The sequence below is a fragment of the Styela clava genome, chromosome 2 (assembly GCF_964204865.1).
Source record: "Styela clava chromosome 2, kaStyClav1.hap1.2, whole genome shotgun sequence".
Taxonomy (NCBI): Eukaryota; Metazoa; Chordata; class Ascidiacea; order Stolidobranchia; family Styelidae; genus Styela; species Styela clava.
Genome location: NC_135251.1, coordinates 15,451,114 through 15,475,092, shown reverse-complemented (window position 1 = coordinate 15,475,092; position 23,979 = coordinate 15,451,114). Strand labels below are relative to the sequence as shown.

At 36.1% G+C, this 23,979-nt stretch overlaps 2 protein-coding genes and 2 long non-coding RNA genes across 6 annotated transcripts; 1 reads left to right on the top strand and 3 right to left on the bottom strand.

Moving 5' to 3' along the window:
• Window positions 1–1,164: 1,164 nt before the first annotated feature.
• LOC120336327 (uncharacterized) lies at window positions 1,165–14,661 on the bottom strand. 2 transcript variants are annotated; one of them, XM_039403989.2, is made up of 6 exons: window positions 14,479–14,661; window positions 6,274–6,387; window positions 6,154–6,210; window positions 5,851–5,976; window positions 2,406–2,495; window positions 1,165–2,233 (listed from the first exon to the last, which is right to left on the bottom strand). In XM_039403989.2, the coding sequence occupies exons 1-6, from the start codon at window positions 14,605–14,607 to the stop codon at window positions 2,129–2,131; spliced, it is 621 nt and encodes a 206-aa protein (XP_039259923.1). In that variant the 5' UTR covers window positions 14,608–14,661; the 3' UTR covers window positions 1,165–2,128. The 2 variants fall into 2 exon arrangements, with proteins under 2 accessions (XP_039259923.1, XP_039259924.1); XM_039403990.2 differs by lacking the exon at window positions 6,154–6,210.
• On the bottom strand, window positions 10,657–11,684 carry LOC144419851 (uncharacterized). The gene is made up of 3 exons (XR_013474316.1): window positions 11,640–11,684; window positions 11,226–11,328; window positions 10,657–10,808 (listed from the first exon to the last, which is right to left on the bottom strand). It is a non-coding gene; the product is annotated as an uncharacterized LOC144419851 (long non-coding RNA).
• On the bottom strand, window positions 11,471–13,810 carry LOC144419852 (uncharacterized). The gene is made up of 3 exons (XR_013474317.1): window positions 13,693–13,810; window positions 13,388–13,513; window positions 11,471–12,165 (listed from the first exon to the last, which is right to left on the bottom strand). It is a non-coding gene; the product is annotated as an uncharacterized LOC144419852 (long non-coding RNA).
• Window positions 14,662–18,425: 3,764 nt separating the features above from the next.
• On the top strand, window positions 18,426–23,934 carry LOC120336364 (uncharacterized). Of its 2 annotated transcripts, XM_039404036.2 has the most exons (10): window positions 18,427–18,608; window positions 18,817–18,921; window positions 20,256–20,312; window positions 20,860–20,961; window positions 21,466–21,582; window positions 22,249–22,318; window positions 22,393–22,484; window positions 22,785–22,823; window positions 23,506–23,550; window positions 23,655–23,924. In XM_039404036.2, exons 1-10 carry the CDS (start codon window positions 18,483–18,485, stop codon window positions 23,667–23,669), a joined length of 768 nt encoding a protein of 255 aa, XP_039259970.2. In that variant the 5' UTR covers window positions 18,427–18,482; the 3' UTR covers window positions 23,670–23,924. The 2 variants fall into 2 exon arrangements, with proteins under 2 accessions (XP_039259971.2, XP_039259970.2); XM_039404037.2 differs by lacking the exon at window positions 22,785–22,823 and having other exon boundaries at window positions 18,426–18,608; window positions 23,655–23,934.
• Window positions 23,935–23,979: the final 45 nt, after the last annotated feature.

Here is a 23,979-nt window from a genome sequence, read left to right as displayed (position 1 = left end):
AAGAGCGGATGAATCGAAACCGCAGTTTCTGTTTTGGGGATCCCCTAACTTTCAATCGATAAGTCTTCGGTCTCCGACCGATATTCTCGTTTGTTGCGTTGTTTCATTTCTAGAAGGTGATATGGTGACTGCGGCAAGATTTTCACGTCTGTTCCAAGATTCTGGTGATCTAAATATGTTTTTTTTGTAATAATGACAGCAATAAAAAAAGACCACAACCTAATCTACTATTTTGAATGAAATCGTTTTTGACGATAATAGCAAATAATTTCGAGGAAAAGTTTTTTCAGAAATAGTTTGGTTTTTAAATAAAATTAAAGTATCAGATACGCTTTCTACAGAAACGGCTGCGTATAAGAATTTTCGACCGATCTCGACTCAGAAATACCCCATCTATCTGTTGCCATAACCTAACTGGCAGTCAGCTTCTGAAATTGATTCATTGACAAGCTAACATACAAAAAAACCGTGTAACCAGTAGCAAATGATTTCCTCTATTATTCATACAATCTTTGATTTGTGCGATTAACAGGTCTGGTAAAACACAAAAACTGCTTCGATTAACACCAAGTCTAAAATTCTGTATCTATTGTCGGATACAAAGTAAAACGATGGATTGGTTTGCTGAATCGTTACGGTTGGTGTACTTCGTCACACTAATAACCGAATTGCGTAAGTGATTTTTAGCAGTTTTGAGAAAAACGTAAAAAACTTCCTAATGATATTGTTATGCCATTGAGAGTCGATATTTTGCCAAGGTTCAATTTTTAGATCGTAGCCGGATTTAAGTTAATTTGTATGACGCAGTTATGTGTCGTCATAATGGCGCACTGCGACTTACGCAGAATTGTGTCTATGACTTGGGGAAAACCAAACAGTCCTGAAAACCAAACAATTCAATAACGAATGTTATTCTCAGTATCTACGATGTCTAATCCCCAAAATAGCTAATCTGTTTCAATTACATTATTGTTTATGTTTAAAAATATGTATTTCATCAATATAACACGCTCTGCACACCCACCGAAATAAGACTAAAATTAAATATAAAGAATAAAACAGCAATGTACCCTTATATAAAAGCCAATCAAGGTGAATTGAATTCAGACAGTAAATATCACAAGTGCACGCCTTCCTATACTGTAGTATAAATTCAAATTTGTGACGTCACAATAGTCCTACGGTAACACCGAAAATTCTTTATGACGAAACAATTGCACAAATGTGCATGTCATACAAAATTTCAATTTTTAAGGGTTTCGGAATTCCTAAAACAAAATCTGAGTTAACAGACAGGTGCGCAGCATTACATAAATACCTATTTTATAAAACTCAAAACCGCCAAAAATGACTTACGCAATTCAATTATTAGCCTGACGACTTGTTGTTGGGACAAAAATATCATTGTAACTACTGAACCAACCCTTTTAAATATACATCGAAAATGATGGCGGATCCTTCTTAGGAGGTTAATACGGTCGATTTTTTCATATTTTTGTGTATGGGCCCCGTTGCTGGTGTTAAGAAAAATTGTATTGATAGTTAGTTGAATAGTTTCATGTTTTGTGAAATAAAATTCTTGTAAAAGTAAAATTTCATTACAAATTTAAAATTTCAAAAGCAGTGTTTCATGATGCATGTCGATAAAATTAAATCGGAACATTTTGAAACATTGTGGAAAGTTTGAATGTTTCTATTTACCGTCAATGTATTAGCCATACAAAACTAACTTTATGTCCAAAGTTTCCTAACATCTTCAGTTATATAGAATTCACTATCTCGAAGATTTTTTTCTAGCCGTATTTGACAAGAACTGCTTTAAAAGTGACGCGTAACTTGGCATTTACAAACTTCTTCCCTATAAGTCGAATTCTTCCCTATAAGTCTTTGTAGTCTCGGTAGCTCGTAACACGGAGAGCTGGTATCTCCTGACCGGAGGTGATACTGTTTTTTTTTCTTCAAAGTAGAAGTTGCACATCAAACACTGAATGTTCTGTCACATAAATGATATGGGACCAAACTTGCTTAAACCATAACTTATTACGTCAAACGTTACGTTGCGGTTAACCGGTCAATTTTACCTGGTTAACGGTTAAAGTGTTTTCCCTGAAATTTCCAGCCATAATTATTACAAATAAGAGTTATCAGATGGCTGTTGCGGTGTTATCGTGTTTTGATTTACATAGGTCATTGCAGAGGAAACGGTTCCGCTGGTACTGTTCCGTTTTTTATTCTGCCAAAAATAAAAAAAATTAAAATTAGTGATGCATTACATATAAATAAGATAGGTAATTTAAACAATTTTGGGCCAAACGAGATGCAAAACGTTGAGTAGGAAAATACTTAGACCTCACACCGATAACAAATATGAATTGTCAAAGTAATAGAAAATATTAAATTATTACCAACACAGAGTAGTAGACGCAGCATTGTATCAGTGTCAAACCGAGCACATTCCCCGATAAGAAAGCCAGAGCTAAGTATATTCCGAATATCTGCAAAAATTATTTGAGAAGTTGTAAATGTAAACTTTATGTTTACAATTGTGTTCCCAAATACATGAACTTTACCTTTATATCTTTATGTTTATATATATAGGCAGTGGCGGCGCGTGGTCATTTTGACAACCGGGGCAAGCTACTGCGGGACCAAGTCACCCCCATCTACGGGGACAGGATGAGCGCTGTAAGTTCTCCCATCATTTTATGAGTATAAAAACCATTCCATCGGTAACAACCAATCGGCAAAAGCGACAATTTTTAACGATAAGAAAGTGTCTTTAAAACCGGTCCAAGTCAAGGGATTAATAAATATAGACATAGTTTATTTTGAAACCTCTTTCAAAAGGAAAGGCAATATTTACCCAGATAAATACAATGACATATTAACAGAAACTTCGGAAAAGCAGACAAAACCTAAAATAAGGTTTAAACGTTACTATGAAGAAAGGAAAGTAATGCAAAGATAAGGACATGCGTCGCTCACTCATAGATATATATGCTGCTAGACTTCTACTGCTTGAACATATATGCAACACGCCGCGGTTTCTTGGAAGCAAAATGCTCAATAACGCGCTGATTAAAGTCATGCATCCCAGAAATAACGTCTCTGTGAATGGATGAAACAGCCAAGAAATTTAATCTATCTTGCTTCATTGTGTTTCTGAGATACGTTTTAATACGCTTCAGCGTGCTGAATGTTCGCTCTGCGTCGGCGGAAGAAATAGGCGTCGTCAAAATGATGTCCAGAAATTTTGCAGACGCTGCAAAGGTAGTTACTAGAGTGTTATCTATAAGGAACCCATAGAGCGCGCAAGTTGATGTGATGTTCAAAAAAGTTTGATTGGTGTATATGCATCGCAATTCATTTTCCAATTTACCCACGTTTATCATGGGGTAAAATGTGGAGACAGTAGCCAACAAATGGATGGGAAATTGACGTGCAAATTTTGAAAAATTTTTGGGGTTCATCAAAGAGAACGCCGCAAGGTGTTCAGTGCGCAGACGATCGCCTATTTGATTCACCAGAATGTCACAGCATTCCTTTGCAGACAAAATCAAACGCTGCGTTGTTTGCCCGCGGCGTAAAGAAGCACTCCATGTGTCGTCGTATTTTATTGTTTCCCGGATACGAGATACAGCATCGCAGAAGTCTGAAATACACGACTGCACAGACGCTCCATCCATTAGCCTTGACTGCAATGCGCCGTATAATACATCCACGTGATAGAATATTGTGGAGAAAAAATGAAAACTCACCATCTTCTAGCAAACGCTTTAGACCTGCCGCCTCCCTCACAGAGCGTTCGTCCCAAACCGGAGAGCTCTGAATGCCATTGAAACACTCAATGAGCTCAGACCTAATTTCGGACACGCCCTGCACCACGCGTGATTGGAAGTTCCAACGTGTTGGTGCACAAGCTGGGAGACGGTGGCTACATATCTGGCGAAGGAGGTCAGAGCGCTTCGGCGAAACGGAAAAAAATGAAGAAAACCCCGAAACATTTGCAAAAAAATACGGACGAGAGGGGTATCAAGACACATATTTTTAATAACGAGGTTAAATTGGTGTGCATAACAATGTAAAAAATGCGCATGAGGAAAATCTTCTTTTATATAAACTTGAACACCATGTTTCGACCCACTCATGACTGCCGCGCCGTCATAAGTTTGAGCTATCAATTTTGACTTCGCGTTGTAAGGCTGTAACACTTCTTTCAGTACAGCCGATATCCCGCAAGCCGTGCGATCAATGATTGGTACAAAGCTGTGAAATCTCTCGGTAGGTTTACCATCTTTCACAAACCGAAAAATCACAGCCAGTTGGGAAACGCACGTGATGTCAGTTGTCTCGTCAGACTGAATCGAAAGGAACTGGCAATTCTCAATTTCCAGAGCCAAATGTTGTAAATAAATTTTATACATTGAGTCGAGCAAATCATTTTGGATATCCTTAGATGTCCCTTTCGAAACAGTTGCGGCATCAAGATGATCTCTCAATACTGTATCTAGGGATGCGGTGTATTCCACCATATCCAAAAATACCCCTCTATTAGAAGAGCCAGCCCGTTCATCGTGCCCACGGAGGGACAGCTCGTGACAACCAATGAACTTCAAAACATCTATCAATCGACCGAGAACATGGCGGTTTTTCTCGACGTTTTGGTTGTGCCGACGAATAGAAACCGCGCGTCCTTCATCCAACTGTGCTGCAATATTAACATTTCCGAATGTTCGGTATTTTACTGCATTGTCCAGATGCTCCATAGAAGATTGATGATCCCTAGCACGCTCGGAAAGATGTTTAAGATCTCTAAACCCAAATTTACACCAACGTGAGTCACGGGCAGTAGCAAAAAGTAGGCAATAAAAACAAAAAAGTGCATTTTTGTCCTCGCTGTAACACAACCATTCGTGTTTTTTATACCAAGTTTCTGCGCAGAATGTACGCCGACGCTTTCCTCCTTCATGGGATTGTTCCAGTGAACAATTTTTGGTTGATAAGGCCCAAGACGTTGTACCTCTAATTTTTGTTCCAGCGGCAGCTGCGAAAACTTGAGTGCGAAGTAGTGCATCAACCTTATTCATTATGAGGTCTAAGGCTAAGAAATGCGAAGCCGGAAAGAAGTGAGGAGCTCAAAAGGAATGTGGAAAATCGAAAGCAAATGGACTAAAGGTCTCTAACTGATTCAAATAGCGAAACAAGCGACAAAAACGAAGGCGAGGAAACTATCAACTCTTCAAGCAACCAACGAACGAGAAGGAATGCAGGATATGTCATTGTCAACACGTTGTTGTAAGAAACGTCGGCATTGTGTCGTCATAATTTCGGGGCTAGCCCCGATCGGCCCCGATGATTTAGTAAAAGAAACAGAAAACAAACGAGACAAACGCGGCGAGTGGAAGATAAAAGAGAGAATACGATATACAATGAGCAACCGGGGCAAAATCGGCGTCGCCCCGTCGACGTTCGGCGAAGGCTCTGCGAGCGAAAAATGAACCATGTCGGGAGAATATGGCTAGTGTAGACATTCTGTGCAACCGATATTGAGGTATTTTTCGAATATTTTTTATTATACCGAAAAAACAACCGGGGCATTGCCCCGGTTGGCCCTATCGACGCGCCGCCACTGTATAGGTATGATTAAACTTCGAACTTTAGGGCAATGGACGAACAAAACTGATACTAAGCTTTGGGACTTTTTAGATGAATTTCATCGTCCTGACAAGACGACCTCGACCACCAGAAATACTTTAACTTGATAGGATATGAAATATTTAAATAAGATTTAAAAATCATGTACACATTGAATTATTGGCTACTGTTTTACAATGACATAAATAATATTACCACACAGTATCGTTGAACTGGTTGAAGACAGACCCATAAAAACCATTTGAGATGTCCCACAGATACTCCGAAAGCAGCAATCGACCCAATACAAGTAAAACATGACACCACAACAGCGGTATTCAGCTGTAAAAACAATAAGGGATATTATCAACATAGTCGAGCCAGTGAATGTACAACGAGGCATCAACAAAGGCAGGAGAGAAGATAGAGATAGGTAGCGAGAGAGAGAAATAGATAAGAGTAAGAACGGGAGAGTGAGCAGAAGACCTTAACCGCGACAAAAAAGATCGATATACTCACTTTTCGCCTTGTAGGTTTCATTGTAATAACAATCCCGAGAATACCAGAGATGATGTACTGAACAAAACACGACAGATATTAGGAACATTTGACCATGTTTGAATTCGTATTGTAACTTACCAAACCTCCACTCCATATGGCAGGACGATAGTAGGGATAGATTCCATTAATATATCTGAGTTCATCTATTCCCCCAAGAATTGTGGTTGCAACACCGATAACAATTTGGATGGACTATTAATAAAATACAAATCGTTATTTCACTCATTCAATTGTTCAGCTCCATATAGACGACGTCAACCTTAGCTCGAAGATGGCTTATACAGAGTATTATAATAACTTTTAACCATTGCATTCCAATAGCATGTAAATAGAATAGGATTTCAATATTTATTCAGAGGTAGACGAAAGCCGATAAGACGGCTTAATCAAATGGCGAACTACGGCCTCTTGCCCGGTCCATGTCGGGTATGGGATTAGTTAGACAGGTATTTTGTTTTCATATGCACAGAATTGACGGAATTGCACATGTTCATGACTTCATGTTCTGAGCGTCAATTCTCCGTCGAGAGATTCATCACGTGATTTCTAAGTCAAGTGAATACTTGTGAACAATGCGCCATAATAATTCTCATTTAATTCTAGTTAATATTTTGAATGCAAGTATTAAGGTCACTATTTAAATAATCAAATTGGATATATTATTTGTAACAATTCATATGAACAATAACCTAGAAAAAGTATTACATTGGTTTACACCATTTCAATTATTTATAAGGTGTCACGTTTCGTAAAATGTACCTGTAGCTAAAAAGGGTTGCCCTTTGATCATTCCTTTCTATTTTGAGTCCAAAGTGTACCAAGTAAAAAATGATAACAAACAATAGCATTCGAAATTTTTACGATATTGTTTCCGCAGACATTTCTCATTTTTAACGACCCCACACATTTGTAGATTTGACCAGTGATTATCATTTAGCAAAACATTTATGCATAAATAAAGCTTCACCATCGGTAACATCAGGAATTTTAGATGAGTTTTGAAAAAATAGGCTACCGGTTAATTCGCATTTGAATAACGGTTGTTTTTATTTCTTACCCGATCAGGTATCAAATTTTTACATATATACTGGTCGATATTGAGATTACAAATATTGCTAGAGATGATGAAATAATACGAAGCAGCTTTAATGATTGTATTTGTTAACAAGTACTCACCCCTACTCCAATGAATAACTTTTGGTATTTTTGTGAAAGATGGATTATCGATAGTTCCTTTCGTCTTGTTGACGTACTCGTGTTGGCTGTTGACACTACGTTTAGTGATGTACTAGCCATGTAATTATAATGTTAATGAAAGGCATTACTGTCAGTAAAGCATTTTTTCAAATTGCTCATCCTATAAGTATCTTTTTCGGTGCTCCCGAAGTATGTGCACCAAGATGGCGTACAACACAATATGTGTACCAGATTAGGGTTTCAGGTTGTGCGCCTTCTTGGTGTATTAACTATTCAATGCAAGCGTCTAGCAACGAAAATCGGACTGCACTTGGCATAAATATTTATAAGATGAAATATCAAACGTATACCACAGGAATATTACAAAACTTGCAGGTATCAGCAATGAAAAATTAAGTAACCTGAATATGTAACGAAATCGAGATTCGGAATACGTATCTTACAATTGCAAAATGCTTTTTAACTTGGACGACAAATCTGAGGAAAATTGCTCGTCGCTACGACCTGTCCGACGAAATTAAATTAGGATTGTTATCCTCTCACTTTCCCTTCATTCTTCGGTTAAATTGAAGTTCAGCTATGTTATAATTTTAGTTTTCCTATAACGATTAAATTTACCATATCATTACCTACACATTCTGTAACATTTCCAGAATAGTGGCTTGCTTCTGTAATGGCAGAAATATACTTGTACAGTACAATAAATTGTTAGTTTTTTACACTTCAAACTAGATATGCATTTTCTCACGTATACTATAACAGCCGCAGGCACGTTCTTTTTAAATGAATTATTGATCTCTCAGGTCAGTAGGATCAATGATCAAAGTTTGACATTTTCAAACATGGATATTCCCCTTTACCAAAATTGATATCTCGACGTGATGCAAAACTATTTTATTGACATAATCAGATAAGTGAAATGCTTATTTGTGAGAATAATCTAGTTTTTAAACTTACAGCAGCTGACACTGACGATTGTATGGAATAATCGCGAAGCTTCGATATATATAACAGTTATAGAATTGAAGACGGATTTCTCTACTCAATGTTATTTTATCCCCATTAAAATAGATAAAAAATTAATTATCCCTAAATCGTTCCTAATAAAAACAAATAGTTATAGAAATACTATATAATCTAATTTGGCAATCATACATATTAATTGTATTCTGTTATTTATATTTATTCTTTATTTTGAAATTTCAACAAGGTTACATGTTTTCAGTCAGAAGCGAAGAAAACTCACCTCAGAGGAAAGTAACCCTACTGTCAGATAGCTGTATATTTTTTTCAAAATACTATTTTAGCTTGGTTCAATATTTCCAAATTGCATATGCTATTCCAGTACTGTATGTGTGTGTGGGGGGATCCCGGTTTCCAGGTTGTAGAAGTTCAAATGTTAAGCGCGAATTTGAACGGACTCATTTTGCGGGGATAGCGCTAATCAATGGTGCGGGATGGCGGTTTATTTAATTAGGGTCGTTTATAACGGATTGAATCACTGATATCGAAAGTCTATTTCAAGACTTTCCTCGACTGTTTTTACCCCCTCCTGTCGTATTCTAACTTTCTATCGTCCATCAGTGGTCAGCTAGCAGTAAAAGAAGAATCGATAGCAACTGACATTTCGTTGAAATACCGTAACAACATATATATATATATATATATATAGGGAGAGAGAGTCTATTTGATATCCAGTGTTTTACGTTTATATATCAAGTAAAGCAACAGCAACCAATGTATACATAAGCAAGCTCAAGACCATCTACTACTAGCTTGTCAAATATCATGTCATTTCTTTGATATATATTTTTGTCATCCAAATATGTTATTGACGCTTCACGTATGACTTGGACGGTAGAGTATACCACAGAGTAACACCATGTTACGCGTTTGCAATTTTCTGAAATAGAAACGATTTGATGGTTATAAATTCATCGGCAGTTAAAACGAACAAAGATTTAATAATTTAAACCGCTCTATTTAAGTTTCTTACATCAGGTTGTGTATAAACCGGAGCTGCCTGCTGCATCTGAAACAAAGTTTATTGATATCATCAAGTGTACGATAGACAGTGTTGCAAAGAAATTTTATCGTTTCTGAGAAAGGATTTTCACGTATGTGATATTCCGTATGGACATGGTGTTTAGTGATGTGATTTCGGGTGTAGCAGCTGAATCTACGAGTGCAAGATACGAAATATCGCTCGAATGTCCGAATTGGCAACCGCGTATGTTTCACCACAGATCTCGGTTTCAGATTTTGGGCCATCCCATTTTCTGGTATATATCAAAAAAAATTTATATTTTGTCGCGCGCATGGTGGTGAACAATCTTTGATTGAAAATATACAAAATATATTCGAGGTCTAATGAAGTATTATTAGAACGAGTCGTAGTAGCTGTTTTATTATTGGAATAACAATACACAGAATTTATTGAAAATAGACTTGACCTGATGAGGCATAGAGTCTCGAATAAGAATGGAAATACATCAAACTAACAATATTTTACCTGTTGAGACTGTGCATTCCAATTGGCGTAAGATTGATAGCCTAGGTTTATTGAAATGAAGTACGTGGGATTTGTTGAAAAGAAAAGAATGGAAGTGCGACGCGCTTTTGATGATGAAAAATGTATTACCTTGATTTCCCACCGAAACGGTCATCACTGTAGTTGAGGCTACCACGTGGCCCTGAAAAATTAAAAAAAAAATATTTAAAACTATGTTTGCAGAAATGAAAGCGCAAGGTGCGTCATAGAAACATTATATATATATTAAAATCGACAGATAGGTATTTCATAAATGCACCGTATACCTATAACAGGGAAAATAAACTTCATCTATAGGCTGTGACATATTTGTCTGGCACTCCATGAAAAAGGGGTAATGTTATAATTTACATCCATTAGCAATAGCGTAAATATTCTACTTTTCAACCTGTTGTTAGTGAGTTCGACATGAAAAAGAACTCATTCTCAAAATTTTGAATCCCGCCACTGCTTTTAACACTCTATCTTTTCTTGTCCCTCTTCTTGTAGATTCATATATCGATTAAAACCCCAATAGATAGAGATATTTGTTGCCAGTGTTATAATTTCACCTGATGTGTACGATTTCCACAGCCAACTGAGCAGCAATATACGGAATGAACAATAGCCAATATGAATTCGACAAATGATAGAAATGCTAAAGCTCCGTGGATTCCAACCAATGTACTATAGTCTAGAAAAAGCATACATATCAATTCTTTGATAGGTAAACGTCAAAAGAAATAGTTGAAGAAGGAGGTTAAATATCGGCTACTCACCCCATTTGTAAGAGCTGCCCAGAATGTCGCAGCCAAAGCATCCACGATCGCTGCGCCGAAAGCCGCTAGGCTATAGCAAGTATGGAAATAACAAGCCCGGCCACAACCTGTAAGAAAATACATGTAGCACTTGATTTATTACAACCCATATGTAAAATGATGAATATTGAAACATGATAAACAAAAACAATGCAGATAACCCACATCAACGATATGTGAATACTCGTAAAGAGCATCAAGTCCTTTAAACTTTTAATGATAATGATGATACTACAACTATAATGTGTATTGTAAACGTGCATTAGATATTATAGTTAACTTATACATTACAATCGTTTGGGTTCACACCCGAAGCTATTCCAAGACTGTCCGATATAATGTATTGAAAATAAAAATATTAACGTTTAACAAAATTCATTATCATACGATTGTATAATATTTATTACAAAAATGCTGTCCCGTGGCCATGACTATGCAAAAAGTTATTTTAAAATACAAACATAGGAAAATCGAGCTGTGAATACCTCCCCATAATCCTGCTCCAATGTAGCTGAACGGCAAAGGTATGACAATGTAAACTGCTATTCCAAGACACACACACAGAGCTCCGATGGCTACTTCAGCGATCTGAAAAGTTGGAAGAAAAAGGTAGGGGATGGAGTAGATAGCTGTTCCAGCAATTTACTCACGTCAGCTAAGTTGAGAAAGAGTTTCGGTATAAGCATCATTTGAGCATTATAACATCGAATCTGGGAGGAAAACGTACCATGTGCATAATGATTATAACTCTTATAAGAAAAAAAATAAGAATTTCGTAACAGTAAAATTTCATTACAAATTTGAAGTTTCAAAAGCAGTGTTTCATGATGCATATCGATAAAATTAAATCAGAACATTTTGAAAAAAACATGGTGGAAAGTTTGAATGTTTCTATTTACCGTCAATGTATTAGCCATACAAAACAAACTTTATGTCCAAAGTTTCCCAACATCTTCAGTTATATAGAATTCACTATCTCGAAGATTTTTTTCTAGTCGTATTTGACAAGAACTGCTTTAAAAGTGACGCGTAAATTGGCAATTACAAACGCGCAATTCTTCCCTATAAGTCTTTGTAGTCTCAGTAGCTCGTAACACGGAGAGCTGGTATCTCCTGACCGGAGGTGATACTGTTTTCTTTTCTTTAAAGTAGAAGTTGCACATCAAAGACTGAATGTTCTGTCACATAAATGATATGGGACCAAACTTGCTTAATTGAACCATAACTTATTACGTCAAACGTCACGTTGCGGTTAACCGGTCAATTTTATCCAGTTAACGGTTAAAGTGTTTTCCCTGAAATTTCCAGCCATAATTATTACAAATAGGAGTTATCAGATGGCTGTTGCGGTATTATCGTGTTTTGATTTACATAGGTCATTGCAGAGGAAACGGTTCCGCTGGTACTGTTCCGTTTTTTATTCTGCTAAAAATAAAAAAAAATAAAAATTAGTGATGCATTACATATAAATAAGATAGGTAATTTAAACAATTTTGGGCCAACGAGATGCAAAACGTTATGGACTTGAGTATGAAAATACTTAGACCTCACAACGATAACAAATATAAATTGTCAAAGTAATCGAAAATATTGAATTAAAACCAACACAGAGTAGTAGACGCAGCATTGTATGAGTGTCAAACCGAGCACATTCCCTACAAGAAAGCCAGAGCTAAGCATAGTATATTCCGAATATCTGCAAAATTAGTTAAGAAGTTATAAACCAGTGGTTTTCATAGACTCAGAATCCTATATTTCTAATGCTTAAAATACGAAAATGGAACGACAGTTACGTTGGCTTTGGCTTTACCAAAGTAAATGACAGAGAATGTGCGCAATGCCTGCATTTCTCGTATGTAATGAGCAATGAATCATTACATCCATCTAAACTCCAAAACCACCGTGACATAAATTATCCCAAGGTAAAAGCCGTTGATAAAAATGATATCGGTGCCTTGGCTGCCAAGTGAATTAGATTCGACAAGGAAGCAACATTGACTATGCCAAGCACCCCTATTGCATGTAAAAACTACCTATTTGCACTGATCTTGCTACCATCAAAAGAAAATCTAGAAACCGTCTTGATGTTGACAGTGACTTTCGTCTGGCTATATCACAGACGGTGCCTAATACAAGGAACCTAGTCAGACAGTCCCAAGCACAAGATTCCCATTGATTGTTTACTAAAAAGCTTTGACTTTCATGACTGTGGTTTGCTTTTGCATTCCATAAAAGGTCGTAACTACATAATACGATCCAACGCGTCTAGTTTTTTTAAAATGATGAACAGGGGGGCCACGAGTGCGAAAAGCCACCGGAAATGGGCCAAGCACGAGCCATAAAAGGTTGAGAACTGCTGTTGAAAACTATATGTTTACAATTTTGTTCCTGAATGCATGTTGAACTTTACCTTGATATCTTTATGTTTATATAGGTATGATTAAACTTCGAACTTTAGGGCAATGGACGAACAAAACTGATACTAAGCTTTGGGACTTTTTAGATGAATTTCATCGTCCTGACAAGGCGACCTCGACCACCAGAAATATCTTAATTTCATATGATATCAAATATTTGAATAAGATTTAAAAATCATGTAAACACTGAATTATTGGCTACTGTTTTACAATGAAATAATTAATACTACCACACAGTATCGTTGAACTGGTTGATGGCAGACCCATGAAAACCATTTGAGATTTCCCACAGATACTCCGAAAGCAGCAATCGACCCAATACAAGTAAAACATGACACCACTACAGCGGTATTCAGCTGAAAAAACGATAAGGGATATTATCAACATAGTCCAGCCAGTGAATGTACAACGAGGTAAGAGAGGAACAACGAGGGAAGATAGGGAGATTGATATAGCGAGAGAGAGGGAGATAAGAGTAAAAACGTGACAATGAGCGGAGTACCTAAACCGCGACAGAAAACATTGATATACTCACTTTTCGCTTTGTAGGTTTCATTGCAATAACGATCCCGAGAATATCAGAGATGATGTACTGAACAAAACACGACAGATATTAGGAACACAAATGAGCCTGTTTGGAATCTTATTGTAACTCACCAAACCTCCACTCCATATGACAGAACGATAGTAGGGGTAGATTTCATTAATATATCTAGATTCATCTATTCCCTCGAAAATTGTAGTTGCAACACCGATAGCAATTTGGATAGACTAGTAATAAAATACAGATCGTTACTGCTTCACTCATGCAATTGTTCAGCTTCATTAGACGGCGTAGACCTTTGCTTGAAAATGGCTTATACATAGTAATATGATAACTTTTAACCATGGTATTCCAATAGCATGTAAATGGGTATGATTTAAATATTTATTCAGGGGAAGACGAAAGCCGAAAAGACGCCTTACATGGCGAACCACGGCCTCTCGCCCGGGTTTGGGGTTACTCGGCCAGGTATTTTGTTTTCAGATACATGCACTTGATGGTGGAGGATTTAACCAACCGGCGGTTACATGAACGAAGGGCGGCGAGAAGTCCAAACCAAGTGGTCATCAATTTGGGCTCAAGACAAGTAACATTTTTATTTACACATGTTCATGACTTCATGTTCTCAGTGATTTTATTTATTGCCAGGTCAGGTATCAAATTTATACATATATATATACTGGTCGATATTGAGATTACTATTATTGCTAGAGATGATGAAATAATATGAAGCAGCTTTAATGATTGTATTTGTTAGCTTTGTTAACAAGTACTCACCCCTACTCCAATGAATAACTTTTGGTAATTTTGTGAAAGATGGATTATCGATAGTTCCTTTCGTCTTGTTGACGTACTCGTGTTGACTGTTGACACAACGTTTACTAATGTACTAGCCATGTAATTCATCTTAATTTCAGAATTCGAAATATTTTGCGTTCCAAATGTTCTCAACTGATTTATTAGATTTTAAAAATTATAATGTTGATAAATAGCATACTGTCAGTAATGTAATTTCTTTTTTTTCAAATAGCATATTTATACAGGTACCTGTTTCTACATAGTCATGTGTATCGGTGCAATTACAAAACTACAGGTGCTAAATGTAACATATATATATTCCACTTAAAGTAGCGTAGTCGTTTCTTGTACTGAAACTTGCAATCGCAGTGTATTGGGTATTCAATTCGATGCAAGCGTCTGGCAACGAAAATCGGACTGCACTTAGCTTAGCATGAATATTTATAAGAGGAAATATCAAACATATACCACAGAAATGTCGCGAAACGTGCTGGTATCAGCAATATTAAGTAACCTGAATATTTAACGAAAATCGAGATTCGGAATACGTATCTTACAATCGAATAATAACAATCGAATAATACAATCGTCAACCACTGGCAATTAGTCCGGTAGTTAATTTTCAAAATGACTTATGTAGAAGCGTTATTTTTGGACACGGAAGGGAGCTATGAATCGTATTGTCATTTTTTTACAAAGTTGAATCCGAAATAGCGGTAGGAGGCCGCCGACTTATCTATCTAGCGGCGTGTATCCTTCGCTCTGACTCAATAGCGACACCGCGTGCTCCATCACTAATTAATTAATAACTCGCTAATGCTACGACATAATTTATCCAAAATCAATAGTCTTCTGTTCTAAGATATGATAAATGCACATGCAAAACTTGAAGCAGATTCAACCTCTCGCTTTCGTGAGATATCGCGAGTGTCTAACAGACAAACAGACAGAAAAATACTTATCAATATACTTACCGATTGAGATCGATAAGTAATAAAAAATAATTATAGCCGTTTGCCCGTTTCGCAATCGTACGTCAGCGGATCTCGTGCTTAGCGGAAGTCGGAGGTTTTTTGGGGCACGGTAGACTATGGTATCGGTAATGAAAGATATTTGCTAATATAGTTGTGACCCGAATCATTTGGTATTTCATTCGGGAATTGTTAGTGAAATTTTTTTTTTTGGGCTTTCGTGTCCATATATTTGATCATTGCTCTCTTGTTTTCATGAAAACCTTTGACATTTTAAGAAGTTACTATTCCGTTTTCCTGTTATGATTTGCTACAACATTTTTTGCATTTGACTTTTGTTTCCGGCGTTTTTATTTTTTGTTGTCAAGTTTCTCTATTTTAACTCACTGGTGTATATGTACAATGCGTAAAAAATATCTGTGTGACTGTTTTTGTGTGACATAGCTGCGATACAATAGACTGAATAGAGCACCCCAGAGTTAAGATTTCATACTAGAAATTCAAACGTTTGACTATAGCGCTATTACTTCGTGGTTCTCAAGTAAATAAGCTACTTGTTTCAATTAAGCAAATGGTAAAATGTGGCTGTTGACCGCGTAATAGATTACAATGTTGTTGTGATTGCAACGTCTTCTGTTGCGCAATTATGTACTACTATGCTCCGACCACAGATAGACTGCCTGTTCGAGAATCCCTGAAATAGAGGAATAGCAACGGGTTCCCGGGCGGGGTGTCTGCGTTAAACTGAATGTTTACTATATATATGTGAAACAAAAAAATGGGACAATACAAATTGGGCAAACATTGGTTTGATTTCAAAACTTTAATAAAATAATTCAACTGCAGTACGGCTAAGCTCATTAAACTCGGAAGTGTCATTTTAAACTATCGCCCACATAATGATATTTGTTTATTTGCACAGTATTAATGCTTTTGGAGATTGCCACAGTCGACTTCGTTATGCAACTAGTTCCTGTGTGTATTAATTTTACTGACGTTTTTAATCCTTGAGATTGAATGAGATATTTAGTTTTTTTAGGTCATTTTTGGTCACCAATCTTTGCACTTTGTGTGCCTATTATTCTTCTGACATTTAAGCATGGGAAAAACATACTCTTTTCTAACTTTTAAATCGGGCGATTTTCAATATTATTCAACAAAACGCACACGAGGTTATGTGTGTGTAATAAACGCAATTAGCGTCGTATTGACGTTCTATTGTCAAGTACCAGTATCCCGCGTTCACCAGAGGTCTATTCAATTGATACGTCGAGAAAGGCGACAAAATCTACAATTGTGTCATCCGACAATGTCCGCCGATAAGGTGAATGGATGACTATTATTTTAGTAGACGAAAATTTTTTTTTCAACAGTTCAACACAGTGTAGTGCTTTAGAAGTTATATGCTGAAAAAAACAACGTTGAATGCATTGGTGGTTTATGATCATAGTTTTTATATCCGCATAGTTTTTATATCTTATTTTCTGAACAGAGGATATATCGGGATTTTAGGCACCGAAAAAAACATCGCAGCTGTTTGCTTTCACCGAGACACATTTTATTGTATTCCTGATTGTAAATTGGGGCCGGTGCAAAACAGGGCTAAATTCACGCACAGCCTGAAGGAAATGTCACAGATGTATGTGCCGCGACGTACCTCTCTTTGTCTGGCGATTTGCATGAATGTGTGCGCAAACCTCATTGTGATTTTAATGACTTCAGACTTGTTGTACTATGTTTCATTGGGAAGGATAGGTAGGATACACAGGACGATATTTGAAAGTAAGCTAGTAGGTAAAAAAGTAGGCACAATCAGTAATATTATAGTAAAACGTATTTATGTAGTAATCGAATATAAACAGTCGAGTAATCAGCTCAGTCGGTATTTACTTGGTAAAATTTGTTTCATCCGCCTGCTAGGGATGAAATTTTCACTAACTTGCAAATACCTGTTAAATTAGTCGGAATTATAAATATGGAACCACTTTCATTTCAACAAGTTTCGTTTCTTCGTCGATTTCATATATCACTGCAAGTATTGAAAGAGTTGTGTTGGTAAACGTTGCGATTCGTATGGGCCTGCACAAAATCATATGTAATGTAACAATATATATTGTATGTAAGCTCTGGTGATAGGGAGTGGCTGAAAATTATTATGTATTTTGACGCCTTGAAGATATGCAGAATGATTATCCGAAACCATATTTTTGCAGGGTAATAAAAAAGATTGAAAATTTCGAAAATGATATGTTGATTTTTGCTTATGAACTATCAATCATGCTGAATATATTAAATCAAAATCCACATTGATGTACATGATATAAAATCGATGATTCAATTATTTGAGCAAGTGATGAAATTGTACATATGTTGACAGTAAAGTGGGCCGAAGTATTCAATAGCTTTATAAACCTACCTCATACACATTGTGTTTTTGTAACCTTTTGTGAAGACTACTTCGAGTATGGGTTTAAGGCTGTAAGCGATCATAGTAAATTGAGGAATTGCTGGATTTACTTATTGTTAACATTCGCTCTTGTTAATGCCGGATGTCACATCATTATAGAAGTGTCGGAGAGGGAGTTTATTCCCGGGCATATTTATTATTTCGACAGATGCATCTGAGAGCTATATTTTTACTTTCAATAATGTTAAAAATAAGGTTTCTATCCATGGAAGAGACAATAACATGAAATCCCTAACAATAAAGTGTTGGTTACGTTGCCTCTACTTTTTCTAAAAAAAATAGTTCGGTTTACGATCAATTGAACGCTGAATGATTAGCTTCTCTTTAGCTTTTAATTTATATCATGGTGATTCTAAAGTTAATCAGGCTACATATAAACTTCTTGAACAACGATGATGATTTACTCGACTGAATTGGTGGACTTATGTATATATATACATATATATCATTTTCTGATGTTATCAATATTTTCTCATTTTTTACGATATAAATATAAACTATTTTATAAGATACAGTTAAATGACTAGAGCAATAGCACGAGGAAAATGGCAACAACTATCACAACAACTCAGGCAATACCAAACACTCAAGTGATTCAGGTACCAGCGGTTGTGCCTCCTCCAGTCGACCACCCTGCTAAAAAATTCGCGAAAGTTTTTACTGGACTCGGGGTAAGTTGTGTAGTCGTTCAACAGAATTATATTCAATTTCAGATTTGAAAAATAGTTGGTTTGAAATCAAACGCATGAATCAACTTACCGACTCACATCGCAATTCAAATGGCCTGCTGCGTATGTATGTATATTATCCATATGTCGACTCTATAATCTTCAACTATAGCAGTGTCAACGTTCGATTAGTTGTAAAATTTAATTCCAGATTGCACTGTTATCTGTTGGGGTATTGAGTATAATTTTAGGAGGTGTTGCGCTGAGTCCACAATACTATGGATACGTTGGATCCGGAATTTGGTGTGGAGGATGGGTAAGATGTTTTGTGAAATGTAGCGATTACCATGTAGCGATTTAGAAGTTTTTAGTAGTGTAAAATAAGTGTGTGTTCCCGCAAGTCAAACACGTCCGTAGTTATCTATATCCTGGGTATGGCCAAGACGTCAATTGTGATCGACCGGAAAGTGCAAGTTTTGCCGCTACCAAGGTTTAAAAATGAAGGGCCGAATATCGCGTGTCTTGACTGACAAACGATCCTACAACAACTTCACAGTATGCGAAGGGTATTGTCTAAAAAGTAGTGTGACAATTTTTAGTCGCTAGGGCAGCAGTGTCATCAAAATGCGCAATGTTTTCTGTTTCCAAGCGATCGAAGAATCGAAATTGGAGGAAATTGTAAATTAGATACTGAAGTTTGAGCAGTCATGTAACATTCATAATTTGAGAATATTTATTTTTGCTGTTTAGATAATACATGAATACTTGGTAAGGTTTCTTGAAGAATTTTCAACTCTTGCGACTAAAAATTAGGCACGCCTTATATCTGAATTGTATAATTTGAAAAAAAATCTTAAATAAATGATGGAACATTTTCTTCGGTTTCAATTGAATAACCATATCAACAACTTAATTGAAACATGAAAAGTACAAATTTTATGTCGATTTTATTAAGAATGCGCCCACAACGGCTTCTTATTGGCAGCGGTTGAATTTTTTTATATATATGCGTGTGTGCAGTTATCTACATATTCTACATTCGTTTTTGTGTAGGACCTTATTACCGATCAGTCGATCGTGAGCTATTTTAAAGATTTTAGGCGATCGCGGTCGAGAGCAAGTTGGCCACCTCTGATCTATATGATAATGAGAAGTAATTAAAATGATTTATGAAATATGTTTCAACAAACTGCCGTACATTTATTCTATGTTGACGCACTTGGTATACAGAGATTTCACTAAATTAGAATGGAAAATATAGTCCCATAGACAGCTATTTTGTTTTAATTCATTTCCTCGAAGCGCTTGTGAGTTGTGACGGCTGATACTGACTCATAATTTCCTCTTGTTTTGTCATAATTTATCCACGTTTAATTCATCCAATTACCAGTTGAAAGCTTAATCTGGTAATATTATGCTATTGCGTGACAGCCATTTTTTTATTACTTCACTACAAATTTTTGATCTGTTTTGTTTGATTTATTTCAACATAGATTAACGTATAGGTTGGGTTATAGCCCCATGTTTTGACCTAAACTAAGATAAATAAAATCCAAGAAAACGAATCAAAAGCTCAGTTGTGGTTTTAGGATTTGACTGTGATATTTTACCATCATTCAGTGTCTTTAACTTGTGTATAATTTTACTCAGTATGTGGCTTCGGGAGCATTGGCAATATCCACAGGTTATGGAGCACACTCTTGCAACGTAAGTATTTATTCTTTCATTCTAAATAAATTTTGGCTCATTCTCAATCAACGCTGGCTCATACAGAAATTGCTGTCTCATTACGACGACGATCGGTCTCAATTTGCGGGTTGCTTTCTGAATTCCCTTTTCAATTCCATGAACAATATCAGAAGATCGACGAGTATTTTCATATGCGAGAATTCCCTTTATCCAATTTATCGGAAATTCGTTTATAGGAGTGGACCTACGGATCGTTTTGTTAAATTGTTGTTCGTATATTTATTCTTCTTGTTGTTAAATTGCTGTCCGTAAGACTGTAAAACTGTTGATACAACTATGTTTTGTCGTTTTTGTCCGTATATTTGAGCATTGCTCTCTTGTTTTATTTTATCTATTATCCTTACTATAGAGTTAACCAATTTTTTTTCCAATGGTAACCCCATCCCATACCGTCGCAAATGTAGAAACGGTCTTTAACTGTTTTCTGTTTGTAAGGACTGTCTTGTTAGATTTCGATGTTCGGCGAAGCAGTATGCCCTTTATTATTATTGTTGTATTTCTATAGGTAATTGCTGGAATGGTTGTTTCAATATTAACTGCAATCGTGTCGTTCTGCGTAGGAATTTCGGAAGCTGCGTTGGCAGGATATTGCGGTTGGGGGTGTTTGGTATACTGCTTGTTTCTTATATATATATTATATATATATTGTTCGTATACTGTGTTACGTCAATATCAACATTGTCTTCCATTGCGATAGCAATAACGCTGAGCCCAAATTTTGATAAAAATGCAGCAAAGGCTGCGTCCTCCGTCTTCATCACAATAAGGGGTAATACCCGATCTTTGTGAGCTACTTAACACTTAAAGTTCGAACACAGTTTAAAGCCTGACTTGACTAATATAGAATCCAACATTGCTAGGCGTAAATAGCAAAGCATGCAGCTATACCGTCTTGCGTGAAATTTGAAGACCGATACCCAGAAAAGAATTTTTATTTTTGAAACCTTAGCCCGTTTAAAGAGAAGGTATAACCGCGTCATATCTCTTCTCTCATGAACCTTATACAATTTATATAAATCTCTAGTTTGGTAATATTACGTCACATTTAAATATTAGGATCAACCTCTCATAGAAATCTTATACACATGTTTTATCTTTTCTTTTTATTAAGAGCTCTTCTCAAGGAATCCACGCTACAATTGCAGCTCTAGCATTCATCGCCTGCATATTAGCTATTATTCATTCCTCCTTCTGTTGTTGCGGATCATGCGGGCAGAATAATTACCAGGTATGTTGTATGAAAGCAAGTAACTTTTATTTCTTCGGTCAAGTCTCAGCAAATTTTAATGTTTCCCAAGTCGATTCGAGCCAGGGTCATTATATAGTTGGGACATGTAAGTCATATTGCCACCTCGATTTAATTTTGCGGTAAACCAACTTTATTGTAAAGTTTTAAAGTCAAACTTTGAATAGTTAATACTTATAATTAAACTTGTATTGCTAACATGGACATCGGCATCAATACGAACTATATATTTCCTATTCTTAACTTGTCGACTTTTTTTATTACAGCATTAATCTACGTGTTAAATCTTTAACTTTCTTCATTTTTTTTCTATTTCCACGAATTGCTCAAAATTATCTTCGAGTCCCAACTCAAAACTCATTAGCGGTTATCCGAGTCCGAGTTTTAGTCGAGTGTTTTCGTTTCAAAATCCTATTCAACTGCCATATACACCCTGTTTAAAAAAAAGATAGAGTAAAAATGGCATTTTTATCTAGTCTACAAAATTTAGTTCGAATACGATGCGTGTAAAATGGTTTAGCTTTGGACCCTCGTTCGTGTAAAAATTGCAGAGCATTTTGTAATATGGCCATAACAGAAAAACAAAAACGGAACGTAATCCAGCATTTCTATCAACATAACGTATCTTTGTTAACGTTTGTTTGACAGGGAAGAGTTATGGCAACTACTACAGTGATGACCATACCCACCGTTCAAGTTCCCATGGCACAACCTTACGGTATGCATATACATGATCATAGGTCGAATAACCAATGAGTCAACCGGTTTTTCTATGTTTATTCTTGATTTCAGGCCAACCAACTGTAGTCTCTCAGCAGTATTATCCACAGATGCAACAACCTATGGTGCAATCTCAGGCAGCCCAAAACTACCCGCAAGTACAAGTATGTTGAACAATTATTTCAATCGACTTCAGATAATGTTGTCGATATTGAAATGAATAATGTTGTTTTAGTCATTCTAACTTTTGGATATAAGCTTGTGTCAAATCATTACAGTCGACGTGTCTCTTTATTTGTAGAAATATCATAACAAAGCGTTCATTCGTTGTCAAATTCCTATCCAGCGAAGGGTGAATTTACTCAATGACACAAAGCTAATATATTACCCGTGTTTCTATTGTGTTAAAACGTCTGCTACGCTGCGGTGTTTCAATTTTTTGTTTTCTTTCATATATAATCCAGTCTCCAGGATACCAACAAGGCCAGCAGCAACAAGCTCAGGTTAAATTATAATATTCATTATAACATCGAGACATATAATATGGCCCATTTATAAACCAAAAATAAATTTAATTGCTCTGTTTGGCAAAAGACCGGAAGAAAGGGCAAAATATTGATTCAACGAGCACTTAACGATAGACGTTTGATAGTTGAAGAATGTATTGCAGTTTTTTTATTAATCATAAATTGTTGGGCTGGCTATAACGGGATATATTCCATGAATATATAGCAAAATAATCACTATTGTGTATACGTAAGCCTTCTATGATTTTATGTTAGACTTTTCCAATATTGCGACGAGTAGGATGATGTTTAAAAAATATACGACCGTGTGAATAAAACAATATCAAAACTGGTTGAATGGTTTTGCTATTATTGTGCAATACACGTACATAGTATTACGAGAATTATTATGTATACACAGTGATATCATCTGACAGCGTTTACTAAGTTCCATACATCACAATCATTCAATTCCACGTTACTGACGTAACAGTGCAGTCAGTATTTATATTATTTACCCATGCGTAAATTACTTGCTCGTTTTCACGTTAATTAATTTTACTTTGCTTGGAATGTTATGATTCTATTAGGTGGTAATGCCTGAATCTTATGGCGTGTGACGCCTCACTACTATGTTTCATTAGATATCATTAATATCTTTAATGTTGTTATTTTACAGTCGTCATATGCTCCTCCGCCGTATACACAAGGAAGTCCAAATCAGGTAATTTATTCATAGCTAAATATACATGTGAATGTGTAATACTGAATGTTATAATACTACGATATATAGTCACTCATATTGTTTCTCTGTACGTTTTGTTTCAGAAACAACCTTTGTGAACATACTGGTGTCTTTAATCGGGAAGATTTACCAATACCATTAACAACTGCAAAGCAATTATAGCTCTGCTATACAATGTAATTGTAATATATAATTTGTTATAAAATTGAAATTCAGCAGACCCATGCAGATGTTAAGGATATTTTTGAAACTTGAAATACACTGCCAGTTTGAGCATCGTAGTAAATAAGCAATTAGACAACCCGCTACAGTATTTTATCGCGATATATATTTTATGGAATATACCATATATTTTGTTTCCTATATGCTTGAGCTGCATTTTAAAAATAAAAACATTAAGCATACAAG